This window comes from Urocampus carinirostris, chromosome 2, assembly GCF_059441175.1.
Source record: "Urocampus carinirostris isolate Australia breed hairy pipefish chromosome 2, RoL_Ucar_1.0, whole genome shotgun sequence".
In the NCBI taxonomy this organism is placed as follows: domain Eukaryota; kingdom Metazoa; phylum Chordata; class Actinopteri; order Syngnathiformes; family Syngnathidae; genus Urocampus; species Urocampus carinirostris.
The window spans coordinates 21,009,547-21,023,714 of NC_142350.1; the positions used below are offsets into that span (position 1 = coordinate 21,009,547).

A 14,168-nucleotide genomic window follows, 5' to 3' on the forward strand; every position below is an offset into this window, starting at 1 on the left:
TCCTTGAAGGTACTCCCAAACACATTTGTCCGGTCGGTTACCCGTCAGCGTCGGAGCTGCCGATGGCTATCCTGTTTTGTTTGCTGCCGTTTGGCTGCCCACCACGTGATTTTTGATCAGTGGGTATCGCTGTGTTCCCTGGTTAGTTCAATCCCGGGCAGATTTTTAATATGTTGCTATAGCCCAGGCCTATCCAAAGTCCAGCCCGTCTGCCAGTTATGGCCCATGACCAAATTGTTACTAGCCCATGGCCTTGGTCACAAAATCAATAATACATGGCCCGTGAGAAATCTTGACCCATTTTAGAATAAATTTGTATCCCCCCCAAAAAAACACAATTTCACCAGATGATAACAGTAGCCCTTTGGCCACCTTACCCTTAGCTTTCTGTGAGAATTTTAGCCCACCCCATTTTCAACATGACAACTTTAAATAAAAAAGTGAGGGAGAGAGAAAGAAAACGAGAGGGAGAGGGAAGGAAATCGAGAGGGAGGGGGAAAGAAATCGAGAGGGAGAGAGAAATCGAGAGGGAGCGGGAGAGAGCCAGAAATCGAGAGAGGGAGAGAGCGCGAGATAGAGAGAGAGAGAGAGAAAGAGAGAGAGAGAGAGAAATCGAGAGAGACAGAAATTAAGATTGAGAGAAATAAATCTTGCATGAGAGAAATAAATCGAGCGAGAGAGGGAGAGAAAGACAAATACGTTGAGAGAGAGGGAGAAAGGTATCAAGTGAGTGAGAGAGAGAAAGAGAGGGAGAGGGAAGGAAGGAAAGGGGGATAGGGAGATAAATTGACAGGGAGAGGGGAAAAGAGGGAGAGGGGACGCGAGAGAGAAACTGAGAGGGAGAAATTGAAAGCGAGAGGGAAAAATCGAGAGGGAGAAATTGAAAGCGAGAGGGAGACACTGAGAGGGAGAAATTGAGAGGGAGAGAGGAAATTGACTGGAAGAGAGGTAAAATTGAGAGGGAGAAAGAGAAATCGAGAGCGATGGAAAGAAATCGGGAGATAGAGAAAGAAATCAAGAGTGAAAGACAGAAAATGAAAGAGAGAGAAAGAATAGAGAGAGAGAGAGAGAGAGAGAGAGAGAGAGAGAGAGAGAGAGAGAGAGAGAGGGAGAGAGGGAGGGAGAAAAATTGAGAGAGATGGAGAAATATATCAATAGAGAGAGAAATCAAACGTGAGTGGGAGAGAGTGAAACATCGAGTGTGAGAGGGAGAGAGAGAGAAAGAGACAGAGAGAGAGAGACAGAAAAAAAGAGAAGAGAGAGAGAGTGAGAACTAAAGAGTGAGGGAGAGAGAGAAATCGAGAGTGAGAAAGAAAGACAATTCGACAGTAAGATAAATTTATTGTAAAAGAGAGAGAGATAAATCAAGGGTTAAAAAGAGAGAGGCATCTATAGTGAAAGAAATGGGATGTAAATCAAAAGTTAAAGAGAGAGAGAAAAATATGGAGTGAAAAAGAGAAAGCGAAAGTAATATAGCTCCAGTTATTATGCGGGTGGCACCTTATTTCAACTCATTTTTCTCTTGTGCTTCGAGCCGTATCCAAACCCTTAATGGCCCTGATCCGGCCAGCGGGCCATATGTTTGTCACCCGTGACCCATAAGTGCAAAAATGAAATGTTTTCCTCTTTCAATTTTCGTTGGGTTCATAGAAAATGCGTATTCTGTAATACGCTATAAATTGGTGCAGTCAGTATTTACTTTTGTCGGTCCTCGGGATGAAACGACAGAGTCAAAGTCCGCCCTCGCCTCCCGGCACGAGAGTAAACAAAAGCATACCTCGGGGATTGTTACCCAATACGACAAACGACAAACGCAGCAGGATTCGGCGCTGGTGTCAGGCACTTTCTCACCTTCTGTAAATTGGCAGGTAGCGCTCACACTATTCTGTGTTTCTTCAAGCCCCCCGAGGCGCCAAAGCAGCATGAGAAAAGTCCGTCCTCAAGAGGCCAAGGATCCAGTCCACGCTACTGCTTCAATCTCGCCTTAAAATAATACTGTAATTACAAGCCGGACCTTTTTCCCGTTGACAGGCTTGCCGCTTTCTACTCTAATTTATTGTCCCGGGAACTGACGTCCTCCAGAAATACCTGTCAAGCCTGCAGAGGTAGGGTACTCCTTGGCAGGCTACGTGGTACTAGGGCACCCATGTCAAACTCAATTTGGATCCGGGGGTCCAGAATTTATTTTCTCAAAAGGGTCAGATCAGTAAAAAATGTCAAGGTTAAAACTTGAGATTGCAGTAGAAAGAAGAAAAGAATACACCCAGAGTCCGACATTTAGGTCTTTGATAGCCCCTTCCATCGGAAGTACGTGTTTCCAGGATCGGCTGGAGGAAGTACACACTCCTCCTCTCCCAGAAGGCTCATTTATTGGAAAATGTGAATAACTTCACATCTGATTAGTTTACATGAAAACAGGTAATTCATCTGATTAGACAGGAATCACATATTTAAATGCAGTGTATAATGTTGGTCGCTAGATGGCGTGCAAGTATAATAAACGAGCACTAAGGATGACTTGGAATGTGGGAGGCATGCTCTCCCAAAACCGAAACTTTGTAAACACAATGTAAGAAGAAAGGAATGTGGGAAGCAAGGCCATTGTTTTTCACTTTGAAGGCGCTTGCCCCTGAACACCAAGTGGAATCGTAAAACCACACACTTATTGAGTATACTATAAAAAAGAGATAAGAGTGCAAAATTATTAGAGTATATAGTAATACAAGGGTTAAAAAAGGCACATAATTTATTTTACACATGTCAACACTACATTTTCAGCTTTGCTTTGCAGTACTATGCTTTATAATTTGTAGCCCATGCCACATATTATAATCCTGGATTATAAGGGATCTTTTCTAAGATCAACACGTTTATTCCTAAAAAAATGAAAAATGTTTGGCATTGAATTTGTGTGTTTCTTTTAACAGTTGATTACATGCAGCTTTAGGGTTTAGGGTTATGAGTAGTCAAGTCGCTTTTTTTTGTATAGCCCTTAATCACAAAAAGTCCCAAAGGGATGCACAGACCACCATGATGACAGCCTCTGATCTGAAACCTACATGCAAGCAAGGACAAACTCAAAAACATCAGCATGAGGAAAAAGAAGATATTAAATATGCTCGTTGCGGCTGTCATACATCTTTTAATGAACAAAAAAGAAATACAAAAGCTACAAAATACAAAAGGAATATAGTCTTAAAGCCCCATTGTGTAATATTTAACCACTAGATGGCACTGTTTTGTCTGGTACAAGCGAGGGCTCGTAGGCAGGCTCAGCAATGCGCTCGACAGGGGCACTGTCAGACCAAGTATAACAGGCAGGCGGTGTCAACAAAAAACACACCTCCTCCTCCCAAGTCCTCGCAAATAAAATATGAAAATTCGGGTATACCCTAGGCAAAATTAGATTTGGGGCCCCTATTACTTGATCCATTGTCTGAAATAACTTCTACTCAGATGCCCGGGGCATGCATCTTTTAAGTCGGGCGTACAACTTCCAAAACGTCCCAGCCCGGATAGCTGACAAGAAAAAAATTTAAAAAATAAAAATATTTCGTTTTTTTTTTTGTTTGTTGGATGGAATGGTAGCTTGTTACAAACGTTTGCTTTATTCCGATTTCAAAATCTTCGTTCGGTTTGGAAATGTCGGTTCATTTGGCAATTTGCATACTCTGCAGCCAATGAGAAGCCCGCATCGAACAACTTCGTGCTTCCGGACTTTCCAGAGCCTTATAAGGTCGTGCATTTGCATATCATTTTCCAAAGTAGCCGCACAGAAAACACAAAAAAAAAATTGTAAAGTGCTTAGGAATCAAGCCAAAACCTCAGCCCCAGAAGAAATATTCAAAAGAAGCTAACAAAATTGATGACACTACAAAACATAAACACACATTAAAAGCATCGTGGAAAGAGGAGTTCACGCTGCTTGTAGCAGATGAGGCAACGCAAACATTGCATGAATGAAGATGACAAAATACAGGTACATACCGATGGCGGATGAAAACAGCGATGTCATATACATGCAATGAATGTTATAAGTACATTTATAATAAACCTAATTTCAAAGTGTTGTTGTGTTATCTATTCTGATTATCAATCCTTAATACTTTGAAACAATGTTTTTTTTTCTGCGATTAATCGTCTTTTTGTGTTTCAAGTTGTGAAAAATGGTGTCCGGTAACTTCTTGTCATGAGTTTCAGACAGTGCTTGATCATTCGCATAACTACTAAAACTCATGTTCTAATCCAGGAATGGGCTACTATTTGGAGTCAGGGGCCGCATTGGGTCCAAAATATTGGGCCAAGGGGCCGATCTTGGAAAAAGATGCGATTTTTAAATCTGAAATAATAAATATACATGCAGGCATTTACATGGGATAGTTCTTTTGAACTACATTAGTCTCATCAAATCAGTTTTGAAACGATCACAATGAAAGCAAAATAATGTAGAAAGTTCCTGTTTTAACCACTTCATTTGATATTCAGTTTTCAAGCATCGCAGTAGCTTTTTAGTATTTCTGTAGTCGGATTTCAGTTGAAGTTTTTTGTAGTATTACTGTAGTTTTATTTTTGTACTATTTGTACAATAGTTTTCTTGGTAGTTTTTCCATATTAGTAAATATTTAGTATTTCAGTAGTACTTATGTTGTATTACGATAAAAGCTTTTTTTGTTGCATGTCTGTATTATTCGAATAGTCTCATCTCATCTCATTAGCTGCACCGCTTATCCTTAGTAGGGTCGCGGGGGAGCTGGAGCCCATCCCGGCAATCATCGGGCAGTGGGCAGGGGACACCCTGAACTGGTTGCTAGCCAATCGCAGGGCACACAGGGACAGACAACTCGCTCGCTCATTCACACCTAGAGACAATTTGGACCGGCCAATCCACCTGAAATGCATGTCTTTGGAATGTGGGAGGAAACCGGAGTGCCCGGAGGAAACCCACGCAAGCATGGGGAGAACATACAGACTCCGCACAGGAAGTCCGGTAGCTGGATTTGAACCAACACAGGAGGTTCCCGAAATCTTAGCTAACCACTGCCCTGCCGTGCTGCCCTATTGGAATAGTGTTAGTACTTTAATGAGTTGGTGTATTTGCAGAAATACTTTGTTATGATTTTTTATTTTTATTTTTGTACCATTTCTGTTCTATTTCGTAGTATTTCTATTGTAGAATTGTGGATGTACATCTAGTTTAGTATTTCTGTAGTTTTATCTTTTTAGATGATTGTCTTATTTCCATGGTAATTTTTTGTAGTATCGCTCTAGTTGTATTTTTGCAGTATACTGTACATATGTAGTAGTATTTCTGTAGGAATATTTTTCTGGTAGTGTTTTGTATTAAAGTATTGCGAAGTGGTGTTTTTGTAGTATTTCTGCAGCAGTATTTTAGTATTTTTTTTTTAGTATTTCCAATAGTATTGTTTTTGTCATATTTTTTTAAGTATTTTTGTAATATTACTGTAGATGTGTGTTTGTAGTAAACCCTGGGTAATATTTCTGTAATATTTTGTATCATAGTATCTTTTGTATTATTTCTATACTATTGTTTCCTTTCCAAATGAAAGCAAAATAATACGTGAAGTGCCTATTTTTAAGCACTATATATGGTATTTAGTTTTGTTGTGATTTTGTAGTATTTCTGTAGAAGTTTTTTTTGTTGTATACACACGAAAGTGACAATGGGGACAAGGTTGGCACCATAAAAGTGAACCGATCTTTGAGGCCCCCTAGTGGTCACGAGGCCATAATCAGCCTCTTATTTCGCCTATGCCTCCAAAGTGTCACTTTAGAATTTATAACAATGTGGCACGATTGGTATTCTTTCAATAGGAATTGGTATTTATTGTAGTTTAGCCTGTGTTTATTGTAGTTATTTAATGGTAGGGACACATCTTCAGTCAAGAAGCCTCCTAACACTTTATTTATCATTCCTTTTATCCCATGTCTTGTGTTTTTTGTTTTCTGACGTCTTCTTGTTCTCCCTGCATCTATTCCTGGCTCGATGTGCTTTATTTACTGTCTGCTGTGCAAATGTTGGCATCTGATTATTGCATTTATGTTACGGGGTGCATGCTGTGGGGTGGGCATCCCATTCCAGAAGGCTGGCCTAAAGGTGACCCATCTTACACAACTGTCAGCAGATGCAGTTTGGCGATTTTTTTGTTTCCGCCGAGAAACGTCAACACTGCATTGCCGATGTCGTCTTCTGTTCGAGTGTGTCCTGATTTGCTTATCTATAAATTATACGGGTATAATTTATATTCACAGTTGAAAACGCTTTCGACATTGCATCTTTTTTTCTGCTGGGGCAGCAAATTAAGCAGCGATTGCTATGTTTTGACAGCCGACTGCCCCAGTTTTGTAAAAAGGTCCAATGTCATCCTATGTTCCCACCCCAACCCCGTCCGACGTATAAATTATACGTTTATAATTTATGCCGTGTGCACAGCGCCGATCCATGTGTCTTTATCTGTTATGCAGCAAATCAGTCACTAGTTGCAGTCCTTGGCAGTTGAAAATTGAGGAGGGAGTCAATCAAGTATGATTTGGGCGTTGACCTCAACATTTGCAGCCCAACCTCCCTTTTCACGACCCTGACCGAAATATTCAGTCATCAACATTTAGAATCGTACTTTTTTAAAGACGAAAACCGTCAAAAACACATCTAATTCAGAAGACGGCTGCAGATGTCCTACTGGTGTTTTTTAAATGAATCTGCTTTTGGCAGCCGCAGATATCAAATTGGCAAATTGGCATTTTTCATTGAAATTGTTCAAAAGTTAAAAACAATCGGCAACTCCATTTGGAAAAAGGCAGCTTATTATGGGAGAGAGAAGTCGGGGCGTTGGGCTGCATTACCGGCTTGGTGTAGCGGAAATCAGTTCCCCATACAATTTTCCCCCGAATTGACCCACCTGTCAAAGAAAAAGAAAAATAAAGTCTGCCCTTCAGTCCCTCCTCCTCTCCCTAACCCAGGTTTTTCTATTTGTCACTCTGATTTGATTGACAGCCGAGGACACATGTGGGGGCACTGTGCGGGGCGGCAGTGGGGTGGTGACCAGTCCCGGTTACCCCGGCAACTATGGTAACCAGGCCGACTGTACTTGGATCCTATTGGCCGAACCCGGAGACACCATCTCTGTCGTCTTTACAGACTTCCATACTGAGGAGAAGTATGACTACCTGGAAGTGGAGGGATCTGAACCCCCAACCATCTGGTGAGTGGCACTTGCTGTTAAAGTCTGGCGGGCAATTTGTCTTACGTATGTCATATACAAAAGAGTGTTATTGAGCTAAAGTCTTGCATTGAACTGTAGTACACGCCCTGAATACAACAGTTCTGGAAGAGTCAATTTACATTACATTACATTTACACCCTGAATTACAAAATGTCTCATGTTACAATTACACCATCCCCTGATCTTAAACAAACATGGGGGCAAGGAAATACTCAAGAACCTCATCATGGGGTGAATACAAAACTTTGAGAAAGGGCCTCACACGTGGTAATCCCCCCTTCCAGAATGACCAGGGTGCAATTGATTTTGTATTGGGTAACAATACACAAAACATAGTGAACATCAATAAGAAAAACATAGGTAGAATCATGAGATGAAGTTGTTTTACGGGCAGAATAAAGGCCAACGGTAATTGGGTAATGTTTTCCAAAGACCCGTAACCTCAGGTAAAAACATAAAAAAATATCCAAGCTATTTAATAAAAGTTACGCCAAAGGTCCTACTCAATAGACTGAAACCACAAGCTGAAAACTGACATGTTTCAGGGGGGGAAGGAGCGCCCCAGAATAGATTTTTGATCTGCACATCGTTAGCGAGAAGTTTCAATAACACCAGGGAAACCTTGATCATGTCTTTGTCGTTTCCAAGAAGGCATTTGACAGAGTTTGGCGGGCCAACTTGTAGGCCACATCGTGGGCCAGAAACTCGTTCAGACCATTGAACAGCTGTATGCCAATAACAACAAAGCAGTACTAATCAATGGTACCATCGGAGTGTGGTTTCAAACCACAGTTAGTGTGAGACAAGGATGCATTCTTTTTCCAACTTTATTAAACATCTTCCTAGAGAGGATCATGACCAAAGCCCTGGGCCAACATGAAGGGGCAGTAATAACCTCTGTTTTGCCGGACTGTCAAGAGAAGAATAGGAAAGCAGAGATCTAGTCAATCGCCTGGATAAAGCTTTAAACCGGTATGGGATGGAAAGCGGCACATAAAAAAACATAAAAACAAAAGTAATGACCAGCAACCCCCAACGAATCACCACAAAAATCACCATTAATCACCAAAAGGTTGAACCTTCCACCAAATTTAAATATCTTGGAGGTGTCATACAAGAAGAAATCCAGAATTAATGGCCAGGATAACTCAAACCACAGCCCACAGCAGAACATATCGGGTACCAAACTTCTGGTTAGGTACAAGAGACTGAAAAAGTATAATGGAGCATTGTGGCAGGGAGTCCAACAAACAGAATATGCTACAGATGCTGTATCGCAATCGAATAGCATACCAGCATCTTTAATGATGTTCACAAATAGGAGAACAAACTAGTGAACATGAGGCACTCATACACATGAACACGGCAGAATTTTACGCATTTTGAGCACGTAAAAAAAAAAAAAATCTCAATGTTGTATGATGGGGAAAATGCTGTTACAACGTGCCAAAAAAACGTCGTCTTCCACATTGAATTGTGAGTACATCGTAAACTAGGGACTGTATAAATGTCGGAAAACGGCCACACATGAACCGTAAAGGCATCATATGGCGATGCGCTTTCTTTCTTTTCTTTTCCATGTTATTGTTATACCTATTGACGTTCCTTTCATACACATATGCTCTTTAATTAGTCATGGTGGTCCTGCGTATGTTAGCAGTAGCCTAAGGCAGTAGTTCTCCAGAGACCCCTTACATGGAAGATATTTTTCCAAGGACTCTCTAATCCAAATGCCGATTAAACATAACTACCATATGCACCAGTAATGTCGAGGGATTTACCATAACTTAACCCCATGTGAACATATGAGGATGTACAGTAGCTTCTTTACGTGCTTAGCTTCTGCAAGGAAAGGAAATGTATTTGATACTTAGCGCCTTATCAGGCAAGGATTATTCCACTGCACATTGACGGATCAGTGGAAATGCTAAGACCATGCAGTTTTGCTAAATGTATCGGTTGTGTCACAACTTTACAAGGTTTTAATTGGGTCAAAGCTAAGAGAGAACTCGTGTTTGTCAGTGCACCTCCCCAAAGGTGGTGTCCACTACTTACTGTCTGCTGTGCAAATGTTGGCATCTGATTATCTGCCGCCATCTCCTGGCTTAGTTTCATGCTCGCAGCCTGAGTTAGCTTAATCCTTAAAGACTGATTAACTCTTCATCTCTTTGGGGGGTTTTGGATCAGCGTTTGAACTGTATTTGAAAAATGCCTTTTCTTACTTTCACCACTTTCAGTCGACACTAAAAAAAGACAGAGAACAAGCATGAAGTCACTCCCTTCCAGATTTCCCTAGCTTCCTCTTTCACTACTGCCTAATGTGTTCCACATTCCGAAACAGCAATATGCACGGTTGGAAGGGAAATGAAGGCTCTTTGAACTCTGTTGAGTATTGTTAACACATACTTAATAGAGAAAATATTCTACTTTAAACTTTTTTAAGTCACCTTTAAAGACGCATACCACCTGTTGGTTAAAATTGATGGGTCCCACACTTCAGTTAAATAAAACGTAAGATAATATAAAACCCGATGGCGGACAATGTGCTTATTTTACACATATTTGTTTGAATTTTGCTTCAGTTGCAGATTTTCTATCAATGTTAATCTTGTAAAAAAACATGTTATTTTGTCTTTTTGCCGAAGTAAAAAGTATTTTCTTTTTAGAACTTTTCTTTTTTGAGGTATCATAATGCTACTCATTTTATTTTGATTCATATAAATGATTATTGATTATTATACTACTTATGCTTTAGGAAAAAAACATTAATTACAATGGGGGTCTTGATATTTGGTTTGAGATGATTTTTTTAAAATAAGTAAAAAAAAAAAAAAATATATATATATATATATATATATATATATATATATATATATATATATATATATATATATATATATATATATATATATATATATATATATATATATATATATATATATATATATATATATATATATCCCTAAATTTGCTTCAGTATACGAAAATAAGTATTGTGATTTGAGAAATAAATTAAAAAAAAAAAACGGGAGAACCCAAAGGACTTCTAAGCAAGCACAGGTAGAACATGCAAACTCTCCACAAGAAGGCTGGTAGCTGGGTAGAACCCATGACCTCAGAACTGTGCCGCAGATGCGCTAACCACTCAGCTGAGCGGCAGTAGCTCAGGAGGTAGAGCGCTCGTCTTGAGATCAAGGGATCCCAGTTCGAATCCCGGCTTGTCCGAGTTACATGTTGAAGTGTCCTTGGGTAAGACACTGAACCCCCAATACCCCCAATATGCAGGTTAGCGCCTTACATGGCTGCACAGATCACTGCCGCTATTGGGAAATGTGAAGCACAATGACTTGAAAAGCGCTATATAAATGCAGATCATTTCATTTTCCTTTTTATTTCATTTTAGCCGCCATGCCGCCCATATACATATATGACCCTACTGAGGATAAGCGGTGCAGCTAATGAGATGAGATGCATATATATATATATATATATATATATATATATATATATATATATATATATATATATATATATATATATATATATATATATATATATATATATATATATATATATATATATATATATATATATATATATATATATATTTATATGCTTTTCCGTAGACTAGAAAATGAACTGCACTTGCGTAACCGTGATCCATTATTCCAGATAGCATGAAGCTGTGTGCTAGACAGCACACGTTTAGGCCTTTTAGCTTTTTCCCATTAACGAAACCTGTGCGCCCGCGATCCATTATCCCAAATCCCATTTTGCTGCGAGCAGGGACCGGCAGAAGTCACTTTTGTTGGGGAGCATGCAGTACTTAATTTTCTATCATTTCAAGGATAAATGTAGGTGATTTGGACTTTAGAAACAAATGTTAACTTTCAAAACTATTTGTGACATATTAAACATTCAGTCCAAATGTTAATGACCAGGCTGTGAATCTGTGAAATGGCTCACATACTTCACTTTGTTAAAATGCAAGGCCATTCTATTCTATCTATAAATGACAACGGAGCAGTGAGCCGCATTTATAACTTTAATGCTGTATCGACCTGTGCAGCGTTTCTAATGATTCGCTAGTTGTCACAAGGCCTTTGTTGATATCAATGACACAAAGGTCAAATGAGCTTTATGATTTAGAAATTACTTGCATGGCAACAATAGCCCACCTTAAGATGCTAATCCCTTGTTAAAAATCGAACCTCAAGCGGTCATAGATCTTACGAAATTTAATAATGCACATACTTTATACTTGACCTAATATGCATCTTCTTAGGAAGAGAGACTCGAGAGTGTTTTCCAACTGCAGAGGGCTCACTCTTCTCTGGTAAGGTCTATTGGGGGGGCGAGGGTTACTGGAGAGGAGGGTCTGTCAGGAAGTCGATTCCCTACAAGACTAGCTCTACACCCTCTACAGGGTCTTTGAGGGTGCATGTTAGTTTGCCCATCCAGTCTACATGTGTTTCACTTACCTGACGAAGGCATTTGACCGTGTTTCTCAGGTAGCCATGTGGTTGGTACTTCGGGAGCATGGGGTACTGGACAGTACCTTGGATGACTGGTACCAGAGTTTGGTCTGCGTTGCCGGCAGTAATTTGGATTTGTTTTCCAGTGGGAGTTGGACTCCGCCTTTTGTCACCCATTTTGTTCATAACTTTAATGGACAGCATTTCTAGTTGCAACCGTAGCATATAAGGGGGCCAGTGTGGGGGCCTTAGCATCGTATCTCTGCTTATTGTAGATGATGTAGTGATGTTGGCATCTTCCAGCTGTGATTTTCAGCTCCTAGTGGAGAGTTTCACAGCCGAGTGTGAAGCAGCCCAGATGAAGATCAGCACCTTCAACTCTGAGACCATGGTTCTCAGCTGAAACAGGGTAGCATACTCTTTCCATGTTCGAGCAAAGTGGAGGACTTTAAGTGTCTTGGGGTCTTGTATATGAGCGAGTATAGAATGGTATATCAAGAGACAGAAGGGTGCAGTGTTTGCTGTCATGTTGACCCTGTAACCATTCTGTCATGGTGAAAAAGAAGCTGAGCAGAAAGGCAAAGCTCTACGTTCCTACCATCATGTACGGTCACTAACTGTGGGTCATGGCCAAAAGGACAATATCCTGGATAAAAGCAACTTAAATGAGTTTCTTCTGCAGGGTGCCTAAGCGCACCCGAAGAGAGAGAAGCCTTTTCATCCAGGGAACTCGGTGTAGGGCGGCTTCTCCTCCACTTTGAGAGGAGCAAGCAGAGGTGGCTCAGACCTCTGATAAGAATGTCTCTTGGACGCCTCCCTCGTGGGTGTCCTGGGAAAAGCCCATCGGAAAGAGATCTAGGGGATGACGCGGGACACGCTGGGACACGCTGGGACACGCTGGAGACATTATCTCTCCAGGCTGGCCAGGGAGCGTCTTAAAATCCTGTCAGAGGAGTTTGATGAAGTGGCTTGGGATAGGGACATCTGGTTCTCCCTGCTAAGGCTGTTACGCCCGTGACCCCACCCTGATTAAGTGGAAGACAATAGATGGATGGATGGATGGAAGGATGGGTAATATGGATCGGATTAAGCGAGCCTTTTCAAATCAATCTCCCAACACCAACCTTGCAGCCATCCAGCACTTTGTAGCTTCAGACTCAATCCTGTCTTAGAGTTCTTTCCCCAGAAATGATAAGTCATTCCATCTTTGTCTCAAAGTCCACGCCCATAAGACTAAATGGACTGGGGCACACAGCTGAAATCCCTCATCGCATTTACATTGCGAAAATGAACTTTTCAACCCTATTCCAGATGGTAACTCAGTTGAAATGTGACAGGAAACCAAACACACAAGCGTAGTTAAGATTTCCATGCTTGGGCTGGACTGAAATTTATTCTGAAGGTACTGCTGTTATGGTTAGGCCAAAGAGCAAATCTCTAAAATCAGTTGATATAGTCTCACAACTGTGCACAGACTACATGCAGATTTATGGCTTGGTTAAAAAAATGGATTGGCATATTTATCCATGTATAACACACAAATTTGTGATTTAAAATCGGTTTAAAATGTTTCATTATTCTCAGCTCAAACTAAGTATGAGACAAATTTGTGCGGCAATGATAAAAAGCAACGGAGGACTTACAATGCCCTTTGAAAAAAATACATGTTTTATCACTGTTAAGAAGGAACAACTCTAGATCCAGTTTTTATCATTTTATATCTGTTTGCATTTTTGCAATTTTTACAACGGAAAAATATCTCTACTTTTGTTCTTTAATTTATGCAAATTAATAATCTACAAATTGCAAAATCCTTTATAACAAAAACATGGATGGAAATGTTTTTAAATTATTGAGTTGTAATTGTGAATGAAAAATTCATCAAAAACGTATGACCATCAAATCCCTTCAGATCATTTTAAATTGAATGGTTTTGTATCACGTCTGTTAATTAAAACAAGACCCAAACATATTTTTATTTATATATTGTTTATTAAATATCTTGGAGCTGTCATTTTAGATGAGGGTTCAGAACCAGAAATCATTGCAAGGATAGCTTAAACCACAGCCGCACTTGCCAGACTTAAACCCATCCGGAGAGACGATGACATAGCCGTGAAATTAAAGATCAGATCTTTACTTCCATATGCTTCTACATTTGCGAGACATGAACTCCCACAGCAAAGCTGGATTGGAAAATCCAGTCCTTGGAGATGAGATGCTACAGGAAATGTCTAGGCATCAGCTACCTAGCCCATGTGACAAATAAAATACCGTCAGAGGGCACAATGGACCCTCCGAAACAACTATTATCAACTCTGCACAGACAGAAACTTCAGCAGTATGGCCACGTCACAAGATCATCAGGACTGACCGAGATAATTCTCCAGAGCACAGTCCAAAGGGGCAGGAGCAGAGGAAGGCTGAAAAAGAACTGGACTAACAACTTTAA

At 40.3% G+C, this 14,168-nt stretch overlaps 1 protein-coding gene across 2 annotated transcripts in view; it reads left to right on the plus strand.

The window, feature by feature from the left end:
- The window catches only part of csmd3b (CUB and Sushi multiple domains 3b), a 493,867-nt gene that overhangs the window by 245,328 nt on the left and 234,371 nt on the right, over positions 1–14,168 (plus strand). For both annotated transcript variants that reach the window (XM_088329348.1, XM_088329349.1), the window contains exon 5: positions 7,013–7,220. In XM_088329348.1, the coding sequence (XP_088185474.1) occupies positions 7,013–7,220 (208 nt within the window). The remainder of the gene's footprint in view (positions 1–7,012; positions 7,221–14,168) is intronic.